The 24,179-nt window shown below is 31.8% G+C and overlaps 1 protein-coding gene across 2 annotated transcripts in view; it reads right to left on the bottom strand.

Moving 5' to 3' along the window:
* Positions 1-207: 207 nt before the first annotated feature.
* The window catches only part of LOC129231408 (ADP-sugar pyrophosphatase-like), a 53,863-nt gene continuing 29,891 nt past the window's right edge, over positions 208-24,179 (bottom strand). Inside the window, exons 2-10 of one of the 2 annotated variants that reach the window (XM_054865715.1) lie at positions 24,031-24,132; positions 18,174-18,241; positions 17,267-17,319; positions 16,405-16,512; positions 11,927-12,025; positions 11,771-11,826; positions 11,597-11,651; positions 5,291-5,344; positions 208-719 (exon numbers count right to left, since the gene is read on the bottom strand). In XM_054865715.1, coding sequence (XP_054721690.1) covers positions 610-719; positions 5,291-5,344; positions 11,597-11,651; positions 11,771-11,826; positions 11,927-12,025; positions 16,405-16,512; positions 17,267-17,319; positions 18,174-18,241; positions 24,031-24,132 — 705 coding nt within the window. In that variant the 3' untranslated portion in view covers positions 208-609. The remainder of the gene's footprint in view (positions 720-5,290; positions 5,345-11,596; positions 11,652-11,770; positions 11,827-11,926; positions 12,026-16,404; positions 16,513-17,266; positions 17,320-18,173; positions 18,242-24,030; positions 24,133-24,179) is intronic. The other variant, XM_054865716.1, reaches the window with a different exon arrangement.

Genomic DNA, 24,179 nt, shown 5'->3' with positions numbered 1-24,179 from the left:
TTTTTGTTCCTCTGATTCTCATCCAATAATTCAGAAAACCAAATATTATGGCAGTAGCTTAAAAATCTTGTGGTTGCATGAGAAGATTAAAATGCAGTGTTTCTGACTTTGTGATGAATAATTCTGCTACAAAAAGTGTTTTACATCACACCCACTTTAATTTTACAAAGCATTTACATCTTTCTAGCTAAATAAAAGGATATGCTTACATTTGACTAGAATTTTGATGTTATTAAGAATTTGTCATACAAAGAGAAAAAATAAAACCTTTACATTGTAATATGAGAAATAGAAAAAGTTTGATATGGAAAAGTATTGACAACTTTACAATGAAAAATATATTTCTTTATTGAAATGTTATTATTAGATTGGAAAAGTTAAACCGCAGCATTTACAAATACAACAAGTATGAGTGGATTTTGAAAACCATAAGGCACAAACTTAGTAAAAACAATCCCTTTTTTTTAAGTTCAGCCTTAAGAGTCTGTTGATTAATGTAAAGCTTTAAAGTACAAACACACAAAAAAGACAAAGAGATTAAAATAAAATGATTTCAGCAAATGGAGTTTTTAAAAATGAAATGAAAATGATATCACAAATACACATGTGTCAGTAAGGATTAGCTGTTTGCTTATAACATGCATTTTTGGCTCCAATAGTCAGCCCAATAGCAAAGCAATAAACTCTTGAATCAATAATTAAGCCTTGTTCGCTGTATTCTAGATAGAAAAGAAAAAAAAAAAAGGTTCATTTTAATACATTTTAAGGCTAAAACCAGCATTTCAAATTCAAACAGGAAAGGCAATCTTTCATTTATTACGTGCATTTAAACATAGCACAAAAATAGAATTTTATAGAATTTAATTCAGACAAATTACAGAAACTTGAGAAATTTTAAGCAGTTGTGATTTTGTAAATTCATAGAGAATCTATTTCCAGATTTAGCTAAATGGCAACAGATTGATGTAGTGGTTAGGCTTTGGCCTCTTACACCTAAAGGCACAGGTTTGAACCTGGCTTCAATTGGTGGATTTAAGATGCAATAAAACAACAGCATCCATGCCGCACAATTAGGCGGCATGTAAAAGATCCTTCGAGAATTTGTTAGACTTTGAATACGCTTGGCAAAATTAAATTCCTAGTGCAGTTTTGCACTGAAGAGAGCCCGAATGCCTCCATCTTGTGCAAGGACAGACCTAGCTTCTTATTTTACAGGGGGTTGATACTGGAAGGTGTTTACAAGTTGTTTTTGGGCATAAATACGGGATATGGGGCGAATAATTCAAATACAAGTCCCAAAAACACGCAGCTTTAGCCGATCTTTGTTCACTTAAAGGGGTCATCATCCCAATAACTATGTCTGATCTGGTGGGGAAACTGGACAGCAAACTTTGCATGGTAGTTGCATCTGTCAAAAGAGATACCACATGAGGGAATGGATGCTATATTGGCCTCTAACTCAGCCTTATTAGGATGTAGATTCACCTGAATGAGTTTAATTCGGAAAGTGTAAGAAAATTTTCCTTTTATGTCGATCTGAGAGATATACAGAAGAAGACAGTTGTAATGCACACATTGGGACCAGAGGTTTTGCATATATTATCAAGTAATTTCAGTTATATAAATCGTTTCACAAATTTATAAAATAACATCCACAATATAGCAATATATTTGCATGTCCAAAAGTTATATTTAAATTAAACATTAAAATTCAAATTATGCAATTTAATTATTCATAAATAAATAGACTTCATAATAGAGCAAAGGTTGTGTGGTTTATTGAGATATATAATGTGCTATATAGATCGGCAGTTTAAATATATTTTACTCTATTATACAAAACAAATGAAAACCTCTGCTAAATAAGTTCAACACTTTATACACTGGTGTAAAATTAAGAGAATTTTCATATTTGGTCAATTATCTCCAGAACTACTGAACCAATTTTAATGAAATTTGGTACGTACATACATTGAAACAATACAAAACAAATAGTCATCTAAAATTGAAAATACACAAGCGTGATCACAAATAACAGTCGCTAGAGTCGGGTGGTATGAAACAGCAATTGAAAAATAATAAAAAAGGGGGGATAGTAGGGGGTACGGTCCCTTCTAACAGACATATAGGCCTCGCAGTGTGACTCCATACTTGAAATAAATCAGTTCATGGGATCCTTAAGCAATTATTTCCACTCGTTCCTCAACGCCGTTCTCTGGCTATGGATGATCCCCGGAGGGGTGTTGCGAGTTGCTATTGCCCTCCTGAGAGCGTTCCAGACATGTTCTACAGGATTGGAGTCTAGAGATCTACTTGGCCAATCATCGAGTGAATATCCTCCCCTTCCAGAAATTCGTCGACCAGAATAGCTGTATGTGGTCTTGTGTTAATATCCATTAAAACAAACTCGGGGCTAACATCGCCCCTCAAGACGGGATCTTAGGGCTCCAAAACCGCATCCCTATGTCTCGCAACTGTCACAGAGCTTCTCTCAAAGACATGGAGGAGTGTGCGGCCATCCAACATGATGCCTGCTCTGACCGTCAAACCACCACCGCCATAATGGTCGATTTCGCCGATATTGGAGTGTAGGTAGCAGGTTCCTGCGTCTATTCATGTAAACGTAGGACAAGAATAGTTATTTAAGTTGAAACGACTTGCTATTTGCCTTCCAATATCCGCGCAATCGACTATTTTGGCAATGGTGGTTTGACGGTCTGGGATGACATCATGTTGGATGGCCGCACACCCCTCCATGTCTTTGAGAGAGACTCTGTGACAGTTGCAATACATAGAGGGATGTGGTCTTGGAGCAATAAGATCCCCTCTTGAGGGGCACTGTTAGCCCCAAGTTAGTTTTAATGGATTTTAATACAAGACCACATACAGCTCTTCTGGTCGACGAATTTCTGGAAGGGGAGGATATTCACTCGATGGATTGGCTAAGCAGATCTCTAGACTCCAATCCTATAGAACATGTCTGGAACGCTCTCAGGAGGGCAATAGTAAATCTCAACACCCCTCCGGGGACCATCCATAGCCTGAGAACGGTGTTGTGATACGAGTGGAAAAATTGCTTAAGGATCCCATGAACTGCTTTATTTCAAGTATGGAGTCACATTGCGAGGCCTACCTGTCTGTTAGAGAGGACCGTACCGCCTACTAACCCCCCTTTTTTTTCAATTTTGCAATTCCTGTTTCATACCAACCGACTCTAACGAGTGTTATTTGTGATCATGGTTGTGTATTTTAAATTTTAGATGGTTATTTGTTTTGTATTGTTTCAATGTATGTACATACCAAATTTCATTAAAATCAGTCCAGTAGTTCTGGAGATAATTGACCAAATCTGAAAATTCTCTTAATTTCTTACACCAGTGTATATTAAATGCTACGTGATGGCCAATAAATAATTCCTCAAAAAATGGGGGGAGAGAATGATGCGATTGCTATATATTACAAAGAAATTAGCTGTAATTTTTTGTCATAAATATTGCCTTAAATTGATATGAAAAAACATTTTCCCCCTCTACTATAAATGACATTTTTTAGTTTTCTGAAGATTGTTTATCAGTTTATAATTAATATTATTAATTTTTTGTTTTTCAGGAAAATAATTTTTTTCACATATCTTAAAGATATAGTTCACAATCATTGCTATTTCCATGCATGTGAATAGCACCATAGTTTTGAGAAATTAAAAAAAAAAAAAAAAAAAAAAATTACATGAGAAGCAGTGAGAAGCAAAGGGATGTAAATGAACTTTAAGTTGAGTAAAACATGATGGCAGTAGTGATGCAGCCAGAAAGATTTTCTGGGTGAGGTTTTCAAAATCTGCAATTGTTTTCTTTTCATGCATTTCTTATGTGAAAATATTAGTATTTGATATATCTAAACAAACAATTTCCTATGACTCAACAATTATTTATGTCACTTGTTTAAAAATATTAGGTAATTCATAAATTTATATGAATGTCACAATGACTTTAAAGTGAAGAAAAGGAGAATGGGATGAGGAAAAAGGCACAAAATATTTTTTAGTACCTTTTTTTAAAATCTTCTATTTACCATCGAATTGGGTAACTTTGTGACAGCAATGGTTAGATTGCACCAAATAGATTGTGGCACAACTGTAAGAGGTAGGATGCTGTATTCAGAGCAGGTTGGAGAGCAGCGTAGCCAGGATTTCATTTCGGAGAAGGTTCAATGAAATTTGTATGAACTCAAATTCGAGTTTTGATACATATAGAAAGATGTGTGAAAAAATAGACATCTTCATTTTAAAATCATCTTACTTATTTTGGGGAGGATCCAGACCCCATGAACGTTTCCTTTGGCTATGCCCCTGAAGGTGGAATGTTTGAAATGTGTTGCACTGTTTTATCTTTTGCTTAGCTTAATTTAACCTCTTTGTATTATTATTATTGTAACATTTAATATAGTGCAATCTCACCCCATACTGTTACAAAGTCATCCTAGTCAACGGTATTTTTCATGGTTTTACGTACTCATTTAAAACCCCCTTTTTTTCAGATGCATCAATGTCTTAGTGACGGTGCATAAAAGCTAAAATTGATCATAAAAAAAAAATCAAGAAATAGAAACTCTAAATTTAAGAAAAGAATGTCATAAGCCTTAGAGGAGAAGCATTTATTTTATTTAAACAGCTATAAGGAACTCTTGCAAAGAAGCACCTCAGGAAAAAGACATAACATTCCTAAAAAGTTTATCTGGAAAGGGTTTGTGAAGGGCTGGAAGTGCCGAGTGACCATGATAAGATAGTTTTAGCCCTCTTATGCCAGTAGGTGTTCTTATCACACCTGTTTATTTAAAAATCGTAAACTAATCTGTAATTGTTTCCTGCTCAGTAAGCTATTTTGTTCAAATTTATTCCATTTTAAAAAGTTTAAATACTGTTTCCCCCCCCCCCCCCCTTTATTTGGGATGGGGAAGTGTGGAGAAGTTCTGGGACTGCAAACCGTTTTCAACCACAAAACCCCTAACAATTGGGCACAGTCTAAATCATAGGTAAGCATTTCATTTTTTTTTCAAACATGCTATATAGCAGCACCTGCCATTGCTACTATTACCATCTCTTGTTACAAAATATATGAAAGTTTCACCTACCATTTGTACAAGTTTTCAACAAACCTTAAATTTTGGCAATCATATCCCTTGACTTTTCACTGCCTCAAATGTGTTCAGTAATAAATGTTTATACAAATTCATAAGTATTTTATAATCTTGCAACATTGAGTGCATCTTCAATGAAAAGGAAAAACATACTAACCGTTCAGTCTTGGCAGAAGTTCATTTATGGGAATGTGTATGACATCTAATTGATCTGAAAACAAAAAACAGACATTTGAAAGAAATTAAACACAAATATACTAAAAGGTTTAAATAATAATGCAAATTAGAATCAAAACAATATAATAATGCACTAAAGATGTTTCTCAAGTATCAACAACTTCAATCATAAAAACTGTTCGAAGTACTTTCATCGTCAATAATGTAAAATGTTTAATACATGCAATAATAATACACATTGGGACATAAACATAATGTCTTAAAGCTTAATTTTATTTTAATGCATAGAATTATCAGCACGCCTCTTTTAATACGACATTGTCATGATGATATTATGTTTTTATAATTCTAACATATGTATTAGAGATCATTAACAATTGCAAAATTAATTAATTACAAAGCTAGATGGAAAAGGCATTTCAAGTCATGTTTTTGAAACATAATGAAGATTATTGCAAATTCGAAAAGCAAAAGAGTTTACAATTATATTTAGGTGTTACATAAAGATTGTTATTAATTAAAATACTTTTTATGAAGTTTCAGAAACAAAGATAAAGAACTAAATTTGTAAAAACCAAAATTTGTGAAACCAAAAAATGTAGTTTTGTGATTATACTTTTATTTTTTATGTATTAGGAAAACCTATCCTGTAAATTTACAGCTGATTTTCTATCTGCATTGTTTATTTGTAACTAGTTTATTGTCATGACATATTTTGACAGGTGCTGATATTTCAAGTGCTCAAAAATGGGCACCATTTTTATGTACGTTATGCACATCTGTTTTATTGTACGTAAGATTGCTTCAATTTATTTTATATTACATTTTTCAGTCTTCATCTAAAATGAGAATTTTGAAAAAAGCTGAATCTTTAGAAATATTTTGATGAAAAGGGTTACATTTAATTATTTTCTTTAGCTACGTAATTTACTGAAGAGAATACAAGACAATTTGAATTAACAAACAAAACAGATTTAAATATTTTCAATACAGTTGTTTTACATTATCATTTACAACTTGATGATCATATTTTTTTTCTTTCTTCATTTTTCTATGGGTCAAATTTTTAATGTGCTTAAATTAAAAGAAAAAAAAATGCATTAAAGTACAATAGAAAACAAAAGTACAACAAGCGTATCTAAAAAAGGGGTAAGGAGATTTTACTTCATACAGTTGTAAAATTTTAGTATGTTTTTTTTTTGTAAGCACATCTATTTATGAGATATTTACTGTCTTGTAAATCTGTATGACAGAAAACTCTTAAACCAAAAACAAAACAATTATATCTGAAATTTATTGAAAGCCTATAGGTAAATATTTTACTTTTAACAAATAAAGGTGTTGAATAAATGTAATACAGTTGATTAAGGTAATTAGCCAAAACTATAAGCTGAAAAAGAAATTGGAAACACTAAATGGTTGCCTCGGTTTAAAGTGTGCTAAGGAAGAACTATCATCATACTGGACTTCATCCTCAATAATAACTTCCCATCATCCTCTGCACCAATAAAAACTCGCCATTTCTATTTGTTCTTGTAACAGTATTTTGTTTAAATTAATTTTTAGCATCAACTTCCAACATTAAGCCCACATAATACTTTATGGGTTTTTTTTTTATATAAGTTTCACAAATACATAATCACCAGCTTTAGCAGTTTTTGTAGCTGAACTATCAATTCGTACTAGGTCATCATAGTTGTCTTGTATTTCACCAATACAAGTATTTAATCAGAGTTGCTTTTGATTTTGAAATCCTCATTAACATAGGGGGACCCACTTACCCCTTATAGCAAAATCTTACGGGGTAAGTGGGACCTCTCCTCTTAAACACTTATTAATAATATTTTATACAAATATTCTTTTTGTAGAATGAACTTTAAGTTACAGGAAAAATTAATGATCATAAAAAAATAATAAAAACTAACCTGGAAACACTTCTTTGAAAAATGTTGCGTGAACTCACAAAATAAATATTTTTCAGAATTTTTTTTTTTTGACTTAGTGCTATGATCTAGAAAAAAATTCCACGAATCCTAAACACGTACAAAACTAATCACTGTGATGAAATTTAACATGATCAATGAAACAAAAAGTTTGAAAATCTTATCCATATTTCAGTTATAAGGGGGGGGAGGTGACCAACTCCCCCCCTCCCAACCAACCCTATTACAAATCAAACAAGAGGTACTGCAAAAAAATCGTATCTTTCACTGCTTTGCTGTGAAAGTTCCAACTAAAAATCCGTCCTTTCGCCTTCCTATTCCTTTATTCAATACTGAGTGATTAGAACCTGGCACTGTTTTGAAAATTTCAATAAGATTGATTTCAAAAAGCAATGAATAACTGCCTAACTGCTAGGGTAGGACACTTAATAAACTTTACTTTTTCTTTTTTTTCAGGGGCACAGTTCACATTAAAGGGGTGTAATGAAACTAAAACAGCATATAAATTGTAAGGAATGGGACTGAAAAAGTGCTGATGTACAAGGAACAATAGTAAATTGCTATATGTAAAATAGAATAAATGTAGTCAAAATCATTTTTGATGATTTTGTTGAAACAGTTGTATGCATAAAACAGTTGTCCTTCAATAAATATGTACTGAGCATGGGGCCTGACTCTAGTATTTTCTAAGTTGATTTGATGGGTTACAATGCTAATCAGACCTTCTGAGAGAAATATTCAAAACTGCTTCACAAAATAGGTAATGAAATGAAGTAGACCAGGGTGTTCAACCTTTTACACTTTGGAACCTTTTTTGCTCTTTGCTGAATGTTGCATATTTTTGAAGGTAAGGCCAACGATAATTCAACAATATTTTAGTTCAGTTCAGATAGTCAAGTTGGTGCTAGCACTCCCCCCCCCCCTCCTAATACTAACACTCTTCCTTAACTAAGTACTCAGTGGTGGTTTGAGATTTTCTAGTCTTAGTTTTCTTTAAAAATGCTTAAAAGGAAAAATATTCCCCCCCCCCCCAGTTTGTAAGCTTTTCATGAGCTGGAAAATATCTGTTCACAGGCCATAGGTTAGGAAACCTTTTGAGCTTACTGTTTTCTTGGAAAAACCACTTGCTCAAACAGCATTAAAAAAATTTTAAAAAAAAGCTTAATTGTACTCAAATGTACAAGCTTATTAAAGTTTATTTCTGGTTTTAAAAAATATATTCTATGAATAATAAATATGCTTGAAGCATATGACTTATGATTAATATTTCTAAATAAAATATTTATTTATGTTTATTTTTATAAACAAATCATCTTTGACAGTTCAATCAGTGACAATCAAACTTGACTAAAATTTCAGAGCTTTGATTAAGCAAATACAGTAAAATCCCTCTAATGCGGACACTAACGGGACAAATTTTTTTGTCCACAATAGAGGGGTGTCCGCAGGAGAGGGGTTTAATAATGTTATTTTCCTTGGAATCGGGGAATTGAAAATCGTCCGCATAAGAGGGGTATCCGCAGTTGAGGGGTGTCCGTTAGGAGGGGTTTTACTGTACACTAGATCAAAAAACGTATTGGGACACTTTCAAAAATTCCCGTTATCTCTAATTTCTCAAGAAATACCAGAGCAATTATTCTGCAACTTTAATCATATCAGGGGGAAAAAATGTTTCAGTCTTCCAGGACTGAATTTTTCCTTCATGCATTTAGGGAACTAACAATATATTAAAGAAAAGCAAAAAGATTTTTGATCATCCTGCATCTTAAAAAGATGGGAATTCATGGTAAGTTTCATATATTAGTTTACTATGTACATGCATTCTGTAGATTTTCCTAAGAGTATTTCTTATATCTACTATCTATCTATTTAAGGTATGAGTATTTCTTTCAAAAATACGAATTTTCTTCACAAGGTTTTGGCTCATAACATGTAGCGTTTTAAGTCAAACTTTCAGAAAACTTGACAGCATACAAGAGATTAACTATACTGAAATTTAAAGTAAAAATATTTAATATTTGATAAGATTTGAACATTTATAGCAATTATTTTTTCACTGTGCATGCGCAAATGGTAGAATTTTATGACTTTTATAATTGCACATCTACGTATATTTAGAGAGTCATGAAAAAATTCCAATTTAATATCATAAAAATTGAAAAAGATATCAGCAATCTAGTCAGTTGTATACAATTATTCTCAGGTAATAGATAGATAGTAAGTGACTTCCCACAAATTGTTATTTTTAAACTAACCGATATCACTCTGATGTAAGTCAAACTAGTGCTGCTAAATTAGTATTTTAATGCAAGCATATTTTGCATTTTAAATGCTATTTTTAGCATTTGTATTTGAGATTAAAGACTTTGATCTAATATTCGGTAGGAAACTTAGCATTAGAACGAATTTAGCTATTGATTTTATTTTCGTTTGATGATCTAACAATCAAAAACTGATGTACTACTCAATTTTAGTTGAAAGGCCCATTATTTACTTCTGTTAACTGTCTGTAATACTTTTTACTTGTGTATTTTAAGTTGTTTTAGTTAAATTTATTTTCAGGATTTTTCTCACGAAATTGAAATCAAATTCCATTATTGTCTGACTGAGATTGTAAACCATAATTCAAATCACTTTCTTCATTTACAAATTAAGATAAATATATGTTGTAGTGTCTTTCTATTTGTGTTTGGTGTTTTACAAGCAGTTAAAGGGATAATGTAGCCTTTAAAACATATGGTTTTTGTGATTTCACTTAACTTCCGTAATTAAATCCACCAAATTTGTCATTTATGTGTGTAATTATTTTTGGTACCTTTATTAAACTCAAACTATGCTGTGATACATAATACAAATGAACAATTTATGGACAGTCCCTCTCCTTCCATTTATTACCTGAGAATCTTTCAGTTTCTGTCTCATATTTTTCAATTTTTATGATCTTCTACTGGAATTCTTTAATACGCTGCCAAATATAGTAAGATTTGCAATTTTTAGTTATAACTTTCAGGCATGCATAGTGAAAATATTGTTGCTTTAAATGCTAATATAATATTAAATATTTGTATTTCAAATTTCCGTATAGTTTATTTCTTGTATGCTGCCAAGTTTTCTGAAAGTTTGACTTAAAACTCTGCGTGTTTTGAGCAAAAATTTTATGAATAAAATTGATATTTTTGAAAGAAATGTGCATACCTTAGTAGATGTAAGAAATGCTTTATATAAAATCTATGGAATGCATGTATATAAAGTAAAATAATGAATGAAATTTAGTGCATTCCCAGCAACTTACAATGCAGGATGATCAAAAATCTTTTTGCTCTTCTTCAATTTATTGAAGGTTCCTAAATGCATGAAGGATTTTAACAGAAAGTATAAACTGAAGCATTCTTTTTATATAACTGAAGTTACAGAACAATTATGGTATTTCTCAAGAAATTGGAAAAAAAGCGCCAATTTTTGAAAGTGTCCCAACGCTTTTGGTGATAAAGCATAGTCTTTGTTCACTTGTGGATTCCTGTCAGATTTTCGAACCATAATAATCTGCGGAATCCAGATTGAAGACCTCTGAAATAGACAAATTGATGAGTAGTTCACTCTTTTTGGAGAATGGTTAAGTACTTGTTGCAACTTGTTCCAGCAAAAAAAAATTAGTTAACTCATGGTTCAAAATTAAAAGTGCTCCACTGGTCCAGGACCATAAAAACACCAACTGGACTAGTAGAGGATAAATTTCAGTGATCCGTGGGATCGGTAGTTATGCCCTTTGTTCATTAAAAAAATTTGAGCTTTTAATGTTTTCAAACATTAGGTAAAATGCTTTCACCTTGATTTACAATGTTTTTTGCAAGAGAATATATATTAAGAAATTTCTATGTACAACATATTGTTTTGGCCACTCTATCCCACTAATCTCTAAGCAATAACAGAGATCAGATTTTATTGGTTATAACTCCCTAACTAGGTTTGGTGTTACATGAAAATTCTTGCTGTTACCTTCTTTGCTCTGGTTGCTTAGACATGTTTATTGAAAATTGCTGACTGACACCATTTGTCAAATTAATCCATTTTGTTTCACAAATTTTTCTTTTTTCATTAATTTTTCATTATGATTTAAAACCAGGATGGAAGAATGGACCAATAAAAGTGTCTATGAACCATTGAAATTTGTAGTTACCGGTCTGTAGGATCAGTGACTTTTTTTTAAAAATAATTTTTGCCCCTGAATTAACATTAATTGGAGAATGAGCGGCAATGCTGCCAATTGTAAGTGTGAAATAATACTTGTAATAAACATTCAAAGACCTGCATCATCGAAATGGCAATATAGTTTAATAAAATACCTTCATCATGGTTGCTTTGCTGAGGATAATGATTTTCAACAGCATCTCCATTAACCTAAATGAAAGATAGGATCAAGTAGTATTAACATTCTGGCATATTCTCTATGATTTCTAAGCAGCATCATATGAGGGATATAAAAGAGAGTGAGACTGAGAGAGATAGCAGACACTCACTTCAAGAGTAACCACATTCATTGTGCAAGAAGACAAACCAGGATCTAGAGCTGTCACTGAAATAAGTAAATTTTTTATTAATATAAACTTAAACAACCTAAGTACAGAATAAAAATCTGCCAACAAAATGTTTTGAAAAAGAAAAAACAAACTTACACGGACTTATATGCTTCACAACACTACCAGTGTATCCAGTTTCCTCTTTTAGTTCTCTAATAGCAGTCTGTTCTGCTTTTTCTAATGGGTCAACCAAGCCTAAAATGGATGTAGGTTTTAAGAATGAAAACAATGTTATGATATATTTGTATTAAGCCTAATTGTGAAAGAAACAATGAACTTACAATGATTTTGGTTATTTGTGGTAAAGTGATTGAATTGTTTGTTTTAGAAACAAAACTAACAAAAAAGTATTCAAATTTCAATAAAAACTTCTTACCATCATAATTATTTCTTCAATAAGGATTATAACATTTTTAAATTAAAGTAGTAATATACTTGTATTCCCCACAGGAAAAAAAAACAGTAAGACCCTTAAACATAATTGTTATTCCTTGTTGATTTTTTCAAAAAATGGCAGTTGAAAGGCACATATTTTTCATGTTACATAGTGCAAGGTTCAAAAGAAAAACAGGTAAAACTCATTTAAACTACTATTATACTATGTTTTTTCTTTTGTGCATGTTACCATATACACACTGATAAATATCCCCTGTATCTGGCGTATCATGTATGTTTAGCAAGAAACATTAATTTCACGTTTAGGAAGTGAAAAGCAATTTGTAAAAGCTTTCCGAGCAGGAAGCTAATCCAGTAATTTTCAAAGAGGGATCAAAAAGTATTTCTTCCACTCTGCTCTAAATTTTATTTCCTTCCCATATATACTAGACTATATATGAATGATATTACAGAGGTAACCTAACTACTTGAATAAACAATGTTTTTCAGATTCATTGATTAGAACCATAGATCTGAAGTTTAAAATAAGTTGCCATTGAATCTTTGGCAAAAGAAGGTAGTGCATCTAAGGAAATCCATAACTGTTGCAAAATATTTATGAGTATGCTATAATGGATATCAGCAATGTCTGATTTTAGGAGAACTTTGGAAAAGGAGAAATAGAAGTTTCAGATAAACTGAGAAGCGGCAGGTCAACAACATGAGTCACAAATGCAAATCAAGAACATGCTGACAAATTGATTCAAAATGACAGACACGTTACAGTTAAGAACATTGTTGTTGCATTGAACATCTCTTATGGCTCTGGCTAAGGAATAATTTCTGTCTCTGAAGGTTTGTGCGAAATAGTTTCCCAACAACTACATTACCATGTTCAAAAGTAGTTTTGTGTAAAAGAAAGTTCAGGTTATTATCTGTAATAACTTCTGCTGTTATATGTTCATTAATAAAGTTTCTATGATAAAGGAGGCATTACTTTTTGATCCCCATCATTCATTGATGCTACATAGAAAATTAGGTGAAATATAAAACTAAGAATTTATACATTCATATACCTAAACAGTGGCATAAACCTAAACTTACAAAAATGAACATTTTACTAATTTTCTAGGGGCATTTTTAGAGAAAGTCGTGTGATAAACCTTCCCATGAGCATTGTGAAAAAATAAGAAAAATTTATGTTTTTACGATTTAATTGGCAAAATATGCTACTACTTAGCATAGGCATTTTATTCTGTTCTTTTTCAAAGGCCATCCTTTCTACATTATATTATGAGCATCATATGAGACCCAAACAGTGCTGCAATTGGACAATAATATTTTGGGAAACACATCCTTTTATAGGGTAGATGTAATGATATACAAATTTTTGTCAGGCCAAAAAAGTCTTAGATTAATTATATCTTAGATTAATTATATCAGCTTTAATTCAAGAAAAAGGCATTTATTTTTAAAGTTGGTTTGAAACCAATATTTGCATTATTTTTATAATAATAACTGGAGAACGGCATTCTTCTTTTGTTAAAAACTAATTTCCAACATGCACATATTAAGAAAAGTTGGAAGAAAAAGAAAATATTGGCTTGCCTAAAATAATAATAAATAAATAAAAAGGTTCATTAAAGAGTACAAATGTTTAAATTTTCTTCTTTGAAAAACAGTACCAGTTGGTCGACAACAAGATATTGGCATATATAGCACCATTTAATAATGATTTTTGTAATCATTTTATGGTCTAATGTGCGCTTTTTACATGCATAAAAGATGTTTATAAGCAAAATATTTTGTGGACATTTTGAAACTAAAATATTGCATTTTAACATACAAGTCTCTTATGAGGTTCAGAGCAATAAGAAGGTTACAATAAAATAGAGATTAATTTGTAATTTAATAAATTTATGCATTTATAAAGTCCTAAATGCAAATTGCAAATGAATGGTTAAGACCACTTAAAATAAAAACTTGAGATGACTGCAAGCTCCACATCAAGGTTTAAGCTGAGTTCAAAAGTTCTTTAGCAAAAAAGCTAAAATTGAAAAAAATGTTTGAGCAATATGCTAAAATGTCAAAGGTTAATGAATACTGTACCCTCAGTGTGTTTCATCTCCAATGAAAACTAAATTTAATATTCAGTTATGACATCTTTGAAGAAATAAATATACAATGGTTAATAATTTTTATTTTAAATTTGAAAAAAAAAAAAAATTAGAAACCTTTATCAACATAAGTTTGATTTTAAAAACATTACAAGTCTCCTCTCCTCAATAGAAAATTTATTCGGGGGAAATACTGCCTCTTATAAGACTAAGTACTGCTGAATTTCATTATAATATAAACATCTTTGTTGAAATAAAAATAGATTAAGTTGAATATTGACATTTTTTTTTTTTTTTTGAGCAATAAAGCGAAAATGCATTTTTTCATTTTCGTAAACTAAACAGCATTTTCGCATTTTGCAAAAAATGCGACCGTAGTGGAAACTCAGCTCCACATTCTTGAGAATTCAATTTCAAGTACGGAATTTTTTTCGATTTTTAAATTACTCCCGCCATCGTCTTTTCGGACATGATGCATCTTGCAGTCTAGTACAGTACAGTATTGACGTCCCTCTAGAGGGAGTGAGAGCTCGAAAATCACTGGAATGAATGTCAAAAAGGGAGGGGCAACTAATAAGATGTTCCCCAATCGCAGGTGAGGCGTTAGAAGGCACATAAAGAGGTGAATTGGACCTGATTGATTTTATATAAATGGGCCAGCAGATAGTCATGTCCATTAATAGTTCTAAAATAAGCAACTCCCTCAGTCCTGGGAAGGAGGGAAAGACGAGAGTGCTGTTGGCTATCAAGAAAGCAAGCATCAGTCATGTTTCTAAGAGCAGAAATTACACCACGCCTGATTTTGTGCGTAAGGAGTTTCCTAGCATTTTGAAAAAGAATTGGATAGGAAGATAGATAAAAAACTGAAGCCTCTTTAGCCAACATGTCACCCCCCCCCCCTCGTTCATTCTCGTATATGCCACAATGGCTAGGGATTTACTGGAAGACAACCTCTCTTCCAGAAAATAAAAGAGAGTCAATTTGTTGTTTACACTTACACTCAAGCTCAGAGGGATTTAAATTAACAGTTAGAAATGGTCTGAATCATAGCCTGAAAATCGACAAAGAAAACAATATCTTGTTCAGCTGGTTAACCAATAGGTCTGATGGTCATAAACATTGCATTCATTTCTAGATCAAAATTATGCGATTAAGTGTTGAGAGGCTCTTGAAGATTAAAATATTTGAAGCAAGCACTGGCGCCAGCTCTACCAGCTGAAAAAAAGGCCGATCTGTCAGTGAAAACCTGTAACCATTCCTGATCAGGGTATCTCATGTATAGTGGCCAAAGCAATGGAATACAATTCAGTCTGGTGAGAGTCTGACTTCCAGACAGGCTGTACCAAGTAAAGTCTAACAGTAGCATATCTCAGAAGGTTAGCAAAAATAGGTGACCTATAGATGTGAAGTCTGGAGTGGGAGACATCAAAGGCCTCTGCAAGTCTTCGATATTCAAAAAGAAAAGAATGTTGCAATTTAAGTCTAGTTTAAGGAAGAATGTATGTAGTCAGGCCATAAATGCTCCTTGCTCAACAATCTTTCTAAGGTACAGAAATGGACTGTGCCCATTAATAATCTAAATAAGCTAAAATCTTAAAAATAAGTCTAATGATTAATTCTAAAAGTAAGATATGCAATTACAATCAACAAGTGTCATAATGACAATATAGGCATAGGAACTATTCCTATACATAATGGACTAAGCCTATATTGTCATTATGATACTTGTTTATTGTAATTGCATATCATACTTTCAGAATTAATCATTAAACTTATTTTTAAGATTTTTGGTAATTACAGTGGTTTTGTATGAATGTCTATCTTTCGAGGTATTTTGGTATTTTCGTTGAATTGGTAATATTTTAGAATAATTTTTGTATTGCATATGCTATGTCTTTGTTACTGAGCCAAAAAAATATTTAAACAATGTTTCAGGTAACGTTCAAAATTTTAATGCATCATATAGAATTAGCGTCTATGTTTTTCATAAAGCCAATGCAATGACACAAGATTCTATCAAAACAAAATTTCCCTTAAGTAAATATTTGGAAATATATAAGAGATTAATAGCAAGTTTTGTACCTGCAGGTAATTCTAATGTGTATCTTTTAAGTGCTGGCCTATACTGCTTTACCAAGATTAAACAGTCATATTTCAGCAAGCGTCTTAAAACAGCTAAAGATCCAACACCTTTAAAAAAATAAATAAAAAGAGAAATTAAACACTTAAATACAAACAAAACAGTCAAAATTTGAACAAAGTAAACAATCAAAACACAGAATATCATTTCATTGTTAGTTACATATTACTTATTTTTACAGCTTTTGTTACAACCATTCTAAACGAAATTGAAGGACAACAACTTTGAAGATGTATTTAAGACTTCTAAAAACAATATTCACATTAGAGAATCATAAAGCAAAATAAATAAATGAACTTTCTTAAATTTTTTTAACAGCCTTGAATCCTTACTTTCCAGTATTTCACTGGTTGTACACAGCACTTACTAAGCGTTTCATTCTATATCAAAAATTAGATATAATTTAAGATAAATTTTTTTGTTAGAAAAAGAAAAGATTCTTATTTTGTTGCTTGCTCAAGCTTCTTTAGAATTAACTGAAAACACTATATGAAGCAAAAAAAACTAAACATGTAAATTTAGTGGAAGAAAACCTTATTCAAAGAAATATCTTCCAGTAAACCAATTTAATGACAAAACACACTGTTCAACTTCATATTCTTTGAAGTAAATTTTTAATATGCTTTTATGATTATCTACTAATTTAACTAAGTAAAACCAGAGATTTTCCCTTCAACTGATATTTTACTGCTGCTTCTTTAAAATTCGATTCCATGAATAATGTATGCATAGACAAATTTAAAAATAAAAACACAAACCTAACCTTTTAAAGCAATATTACTGATTCATAAAATTATAGCTTACAATCAGGAGTCCCATCATCTGGCTTTGATGTTCTACCAGCAACTTCCCAAGTTCTGCAAAGCAAAAAAAAAAGTTAAATACTTTTGAAGAATCAAAGTACAAAAAAAATTTGTTGTTATAATATTTTTAGATTTACAAACCACCTAAAAATAATTTTCATTTAACAATCAGACAAGAATGAAAAAGCAGCTATTGAAAACAAAAACAAAAAAGATTTTAAAGACTTTAAGAAAGCATTGTTTTCAGCTAGTACTGCTTCCCATCAGTACAAATGCCACGTTTGGGAGAAATATGACATTTGTTTATGTGTTTCATTTTGATATTGAATAAAATGGTTCAAAATCATACTTCATATTCATAATATCATAGATACAGTAATAGACTTTGAGGTTTTATGATGCTGCAAAGGGTGCTACTTTGAGATTTATCCTTTGTTGTGCAAAAAAGATGCAAAACTTTTGATAATGCACTAACCATGAAAAGTCACACACATACATCATTTGTGCATAAGCAAGAACACTTCAAAGCCAAACAGGCTCGTCATTTCAAATTATGGGGGGGGGGGAGCAAAGGGGTGTATTTTCAGAGCAAATTTTGAAGTGCAAAAATGAAAACTACGCCTACTTATAAATAGGCAGTCGGTCTACTTATAAGTAGATGGCACTCCTTTGTCAAAGCCAGGGAAAAGGCGGGGGGTTGACCCCCCTCCCCCAAATGACAAGCCCACAGTCAAACAAAATTTTTTGCAAATGTTTACAGAGTGGGTCGAAAAATAAATAGCATTACATTAAAATTACATAGCACAGCAAACTCAAAATAAATGTTTTTGTATATACATTGCAATCAACCTATAACTAGGCATTAAGAAATGGGGCAATAAAAGCTCAAATATTAACTTAATACGTACTTTTCTTTCCCATCATAATCTTTGAATGTATATTTTTCTAATGAAACAAACTGTCCTTTAGCAATAGTCTGTAAAACAAAAGAAAAAAATTATAATTAATGATTTTTAGGATAATGGCAATAATATATTTAATATAACAGGAAATAAAATAAATGCTAAGAATCTAAAAATTTGAAGAACAATTAATTATCTGGTGAACAGATGCAGACAAATTAAGTAAATGAATCATTTATTTTGAAAGTGGGGCAAGTCCAGTTTTGAGAGAAAAAAGAAGATAATGGTAGTTATAGACTTAACTTATTGTGATCTTTTTATCTGTCACAATCTAGAACCAAAAAAAAATCAGAATCTTATTATTTGAGAGATCAAAATTTTAGTTTTTCATTTTAAAAAAGCTTGCCTTATTTAATATTCTGCAATAACAAACTTGACTCACTTTCAAAAGAAACATCTGAAAAGTAAAATTTTTATCACTTTAAGTCTCTATGACAAATAGTCAGGTAATAAAGGTAAGAATGAAATTCCTCAACTTTCCCAGGTTTCACGGGTGTTTGTGAGAAAAAAAAATGTTAACAGATATCACATATAATATCTAATGATAATATCACATACAGTAAAAGTTCAACCAAGTTCAAACGCCTGGTATTTTCAAGTCCCTCAAAATAATCCTTAAAAGTAAGATAATGGCGGCGGGGGGGGGGGGGGGGGCAGAACATCGTAAAGCTGTGCTTTTTCCTTCTGTTTACATGCTTGTTTCTTTTCAAAGGGAAGGAAATAAAAAATAATTCAAAGGTAACATCAAATCCCACTATCTTGGAAAGCATATGCAAAAAATTCAGTCTAGTAATTTATTCCCTCCACCTAGTCAAAATGCATTTTAAAGAGATGCCTTTTTTTTCTGCTCATGCAAATGTTTAGACTTAGTTCGCTAGTTAGAATAAAAGTTAGATAAACCTCATAAATGCATCACATATAAACCTATAATCACATACTTCTTAGCCATTCATTCACCTTTCCGAGTAGACTTTTTTTTGTTTTGTTTTTTTTTTCAAATTGTAAAATTGAAACATTATTCCACGTGGCACCGTTTTTCAAAACCTGTTTTCTTTGAAATATCCCGAAACATGAAATTTTAGCAAAGCAATGGAATTTAAATAAATTCAAGATCAGAAATGTACGATTTCTACACATAATGGTATGAGAATAAAACAAATAAATATGTATGAGAGCAGTCGCAATCGTGAAGCGAGTTTCCAGCATGACAATTTTTTTTAAAAATGGAAGATTTGGCGATTGTGATTTTTGTTAATTACATTCTTAAACAAAAACACCAAATTTTTCTTCAAAAAATTTTGCAGTTTTATTACATATAATATTTTAAACCGAGTTCAAAATTAAATACACTTTACTATCCGAAAAATTTGTGCATCCGGAATTTATAGTTTCACATGCTTCTAACCACCGTAAAGCCCCGAAAGTACCGCCCCCCCCCCCTCCTATTTTCAAAACCAAACTGATTCATTTCAGGGGGCTAATAATCGATATTTTTTTCAAAAATTTGCCAAAAATGTTGTTTTTAGTGTTACACAACAGAATGCCGAAAAGAAATAATAAGAATACCATATTTAGGATTAATTAAAAATAAAAATATGAATGACTTAATAATAACTATTAATTTTTTAGTGGTAACATGAAGGTGCCCAACTTTTACCAAAGAAAGGGTTTAGCACTTAAGCTGGTGAAATCCCTTAATATAGCGCTTGAAAGTTCATCATACACTGAATTTAATGAGGTTACATGAAATAAAAAGAAAAATTTTAGGAAAAAAAATCGCCATCACGGCAGCCAATTCGTGAGAAAAAAAGAACACAATTTCGAAAGCGCCGTTTTCCCACTTCATAAAACTCGCGATCGTAAAAACGGACAAATATCAAATACCACTTAGTAAACTATACATTTCTCTAATAATTAATTCGCGCGTACATTTACTTTATTTCTCCTATAAAAATTTCGAAGTTTCGCGCTACTTCTTGAACAGCGCGTTTTCAAAATGGCAGCACGTTGAAGATTATTCAGTTTCACAAGTTAAACGAAACTATCCGTTCCAAAACAAATAAAAAGAAATACAATCGTATGAGTTTTCTTTTATAACACGTAAGAACAAAAAGAAAAGCAACCCTCGCATCAAAAGGCGTCCAGACAAGGTAGAGGAATAGACCACTAAAACCGATATTTTGCACCTTTTTTTTTTGTTTGAATTACTGTCCATTCTCGAAAGCAAAGACTACCACTCGGGACAGATTCCATTTCAAATAGGGGCGATAGGTTGAAGGATGGGCACTTTCCGCTCGCACTTGCTATCTGAGTCTTCTTCGACGCTACATTGTAAGAACTGCTGAACACGTTACTTTGCACCTTTTACTTCCGGGTTTCTCTCCCTATTTTGATAAAATCAGAGCAGACCTTACGCATGCGCAAATCGGCGCTAGGTCTCGGCTAAGGAAAACAAACAGTATAATGTTTGCTTTTATTTATTTCTATTTTTTTGAAGAAAACCAGCATATGGGGGGGGGGGGGCTAAAACTTCAAAAATGTCCGCCAAGAAGAGCAGAAAATGTTTGCCTTTTTCTTTGCTCGTTTTTTTTTTAAAGCGGCAAATGAAGAGGATCCAAAAAAAAAGAGGGGGGGGGGAGTATTAACTGGATCATCGAGTGATTTTACTTGCATAGAAAAAGTGTGGGTTCCTAATCGATGGAGGGGGTTACTTCGGGATTTTCCGGTAGGTGTGTTTCTACTCTACTAGTCAACTCAATCCTGATTTTAGTCTAGAGTTACTTTAAACAAAATTTTCCCTTAAACATTCATGAATTTAAAAAAAATGATACAAATACTGAATTGGTTTATAATATATTTTGACTTTCAGAAGAACATCCAAACTGATCTGACGCAAAGTATAAATAGTCAAGAAATAATGATTTTTATTCAATCTTCCGGTGAATTAATTTACTAAATACCACCAGAAACTGAGTAAAATGTAAAATCCTATTCTGATTCAAATTTCCATTGAAAAATAGATCTTTATTTGTAAAGCTACTAAATGCTTTTTTAAATGAGTCTGCATAACTTAAAAAACTTACCGAAGTAAAAATTTTGCAAATCTGGAATTTCCGCAAACTCCCGATTATCGGCGGCCGGATTATCCGTGGGTCTTTTCACATTTTTTTTTTTCAACATCGATGGCTTACAACTAACCGACTTTTTTAAGTAAAAATTTAAGATCTATAGTAATATCATTATAGTCATTATTTATTTATTTTTTTAAGCTTATGATTGTGTTATGATTCGTTTTGAGCTTTTACATATCGTCGCTTCAGAGCAACAGTAAGATATCTAAACCCAGAAATAACACTATGATATCTTACTGTTGCTCTGAGGCCAAGATATATTTTTTACATTCAGATCTTAGGCTACGTTAACTGGAACATCAAGTTGTACCTTATGTATAAAAATCTGACAAGCTCAAATATTTCAAAATGACGATTTTTTTTTTTTTTTTGTGCTTTCAAAATTTTGCTACGAGCTTGAGACAACTCTGAAACGTAAGCTTTTTGAATGAGATCATTTTTAGAGTTCACTTCACCCCCCCCTCCCCCTCTGAATATCTGACGCGCTCGATATTTTTTTTCTTTTTTTTCTACCCGTATGAACGGCCACCTCCCACCACGCAAGTCGGCAGATTAATATACCTTTAGTATCAGAGACACGTTGGAGCATCTAAATTATCAATATCTGATGCGCTCAAGTAAATCCATGTAACTGTTTTTTTCTTTACCATTTATGAGTATTAGAGGACACTTTCCGTACAACTGAAGTGGAACATTATATAACATTTTCTTCATCTTATAACCTAAACTACAAAATCTAATAAGTCCCCACGACGCTCGAGTAAATCCCCATTTAGCATCACGGGCTCTACTATACTATTACTAAGTTAAGCTTTCAAGAAAAGGAAAGAATTCACGATCGAAATCCCCCTCCCACACACACACCCCACCGTGAATCTAAACTTTCTTAGCCATCCTAATGGCCAATAAAAACAAGAGTGTTCACTTTCAAAGCAAGAGATTTCTATGAACTTTTATCACTCAAGAAACAATATTTGCTTCTAGGATCCAAGGGGGCAAGGAGGACGTGAAAAAGAAATCATAATAGAAGATCCGAATTAGGTTGACCTACCCTCATTGCATTTCCTAATAAGTTACACATAAAAAGGTAGATAAAAATATTACAAACACGATGGCTAAGCAAAAGTGATCTAATCATAGGGTTGTCACGATTTAAAGTTTCAATAACTGAGCAATTCTGCAGATTTTCTGCACGTATTTTCAAATTAAAGAAGACATTTTATAGAAATCTGCAAAATCTCATTATAAGACATCAAAATCGTAAAATTACGAAAAAAAATGTCATTGTTTAAAAAATATTCTGTTGTTTAAAGCACCGCAGATTTACCCTCCCCCCCCCCCCCTTTCCCTAAAAAAAGTAAAAACTCTAAAACACGCAAAAAAAGTGTTCCGGAAATTTAAACTGTCAAGTTTATGAAGAAATGATGACGTTTCACATTCAGGGGTGCCCCGATGAGAGGTTACAGCGATCTCCCAAAAAATTCCTTATTCGGCAAATTTTGCTGACGATTCGGAAAATTAGAAAGATAATATTGCAACATATTCTTTTTTCTTTTAAATTTTTGAAATTGTATTGTTGGAAAAATTCTCTGTGGAAAGAGGAAAGAATGCTAATATTTTACTTTCAAGAATAAAAGATTCATTTAAAAAATGTGTGGTTAAAGCAAAATTTGCCGCCTCTGAACATTTTGCCGCCCTACAGGCAGCTGCTTACTCTGCCTATTGAGAAACTGGGCCCTGATTGAAGGTCTCGGGACAAAAATGTGACAAGCCACAAGGAACGACTTTTCGATCAAAACTTTTGTTTCTTATAACTAAAATTGAAATAAACAAGACAATAGATTATGTCATTTGAAGAAAAACATATTTGGTTTCAGTATTTCAGAACATAGAATGCATAATACCTTTGAAAAATTCTATAAATATTTTTTATAAGTTGAAATTGGCCAACTGAAAAATTCACATTATGTGGCATATCACGTTCTTGCCCCGAGCCCTTCAATTCTACTTATGAGAACCTCAAAGAGTTAAAAATAAAAGCTTACAAAAATTAAGTAACATTTATCAAAGTTTTCAATTCCCTATAAATAAGTGTAACCATGCTCTGAATTGTGTACTCACCAAATTTGACAGTATATGCTTGCAATCATCCATTTAACAAAATGAATAGTACCAGATCAACTAGCTATAACAAAAGTGAACTAGTACCAGATCAACTAGTTTAGCTGATAGTGCTGGATGAGTAATTCGAACTTTGAAGCTAATGTATATTTTAAAAAAAGCATTTAATGTAGATATGCTTTGCGTAAAATCCCCTTCCCTCCCACATTTCTTATATTAAATCAATGCTAAACAATTGTAGAAGTGAATAAAAGGGAAGTAAAATATAAAGTTACATTCTTTTAAATCACCAGCCTAAAGCGCACCATAGAATGAAGCATTTGATAAACATACGAAACAGAAAATACACTTTTCTTTCCCTTAAAGTTTTTAGTTGACTAATTTCTGTTAAAAATCATTTTCAAAAACAAAAAACATATTCATCCCATAGAAAGCAATTCTTTAAAATCTAGAACACACTGATTATGTTTGAAATATAAAGTGCGACAAAAGTTGACACATATAAAGTTATAAGTTTGAAACTAAGTTAACCGAAACAAGAAAGTCCTTACCTCTTGAGATATATGATTACAATTAGGCACATGTATTTTAGTTTCTGTTGTTATTGAGGTAGACATGGTCACTGGTTCTGAAGAAGATTTTTGAGTAAAAACCTTGAAGAAACAATATATATTTAATTAAAAGCTTCTGAATAATAAGT

The sequence above is a fragment of the Uloborus diversus genome, chromosome 10 (genome assembly GCF_026930045.1).
Source record: "Uloborus diversus isolate 005 chromosome 10, Udiv.v.3.1, whole genome shotgun sequence".
Taxonomy (NCBI): Eukaryota; Metazoa; Arthropoda; class Arachnida; order Araneae; family Uloboridae; genus Uloborus; species Uloborus diversus.
This window is presented reverse-complemented; position numbering and strand designations above follow the sequence as displayed.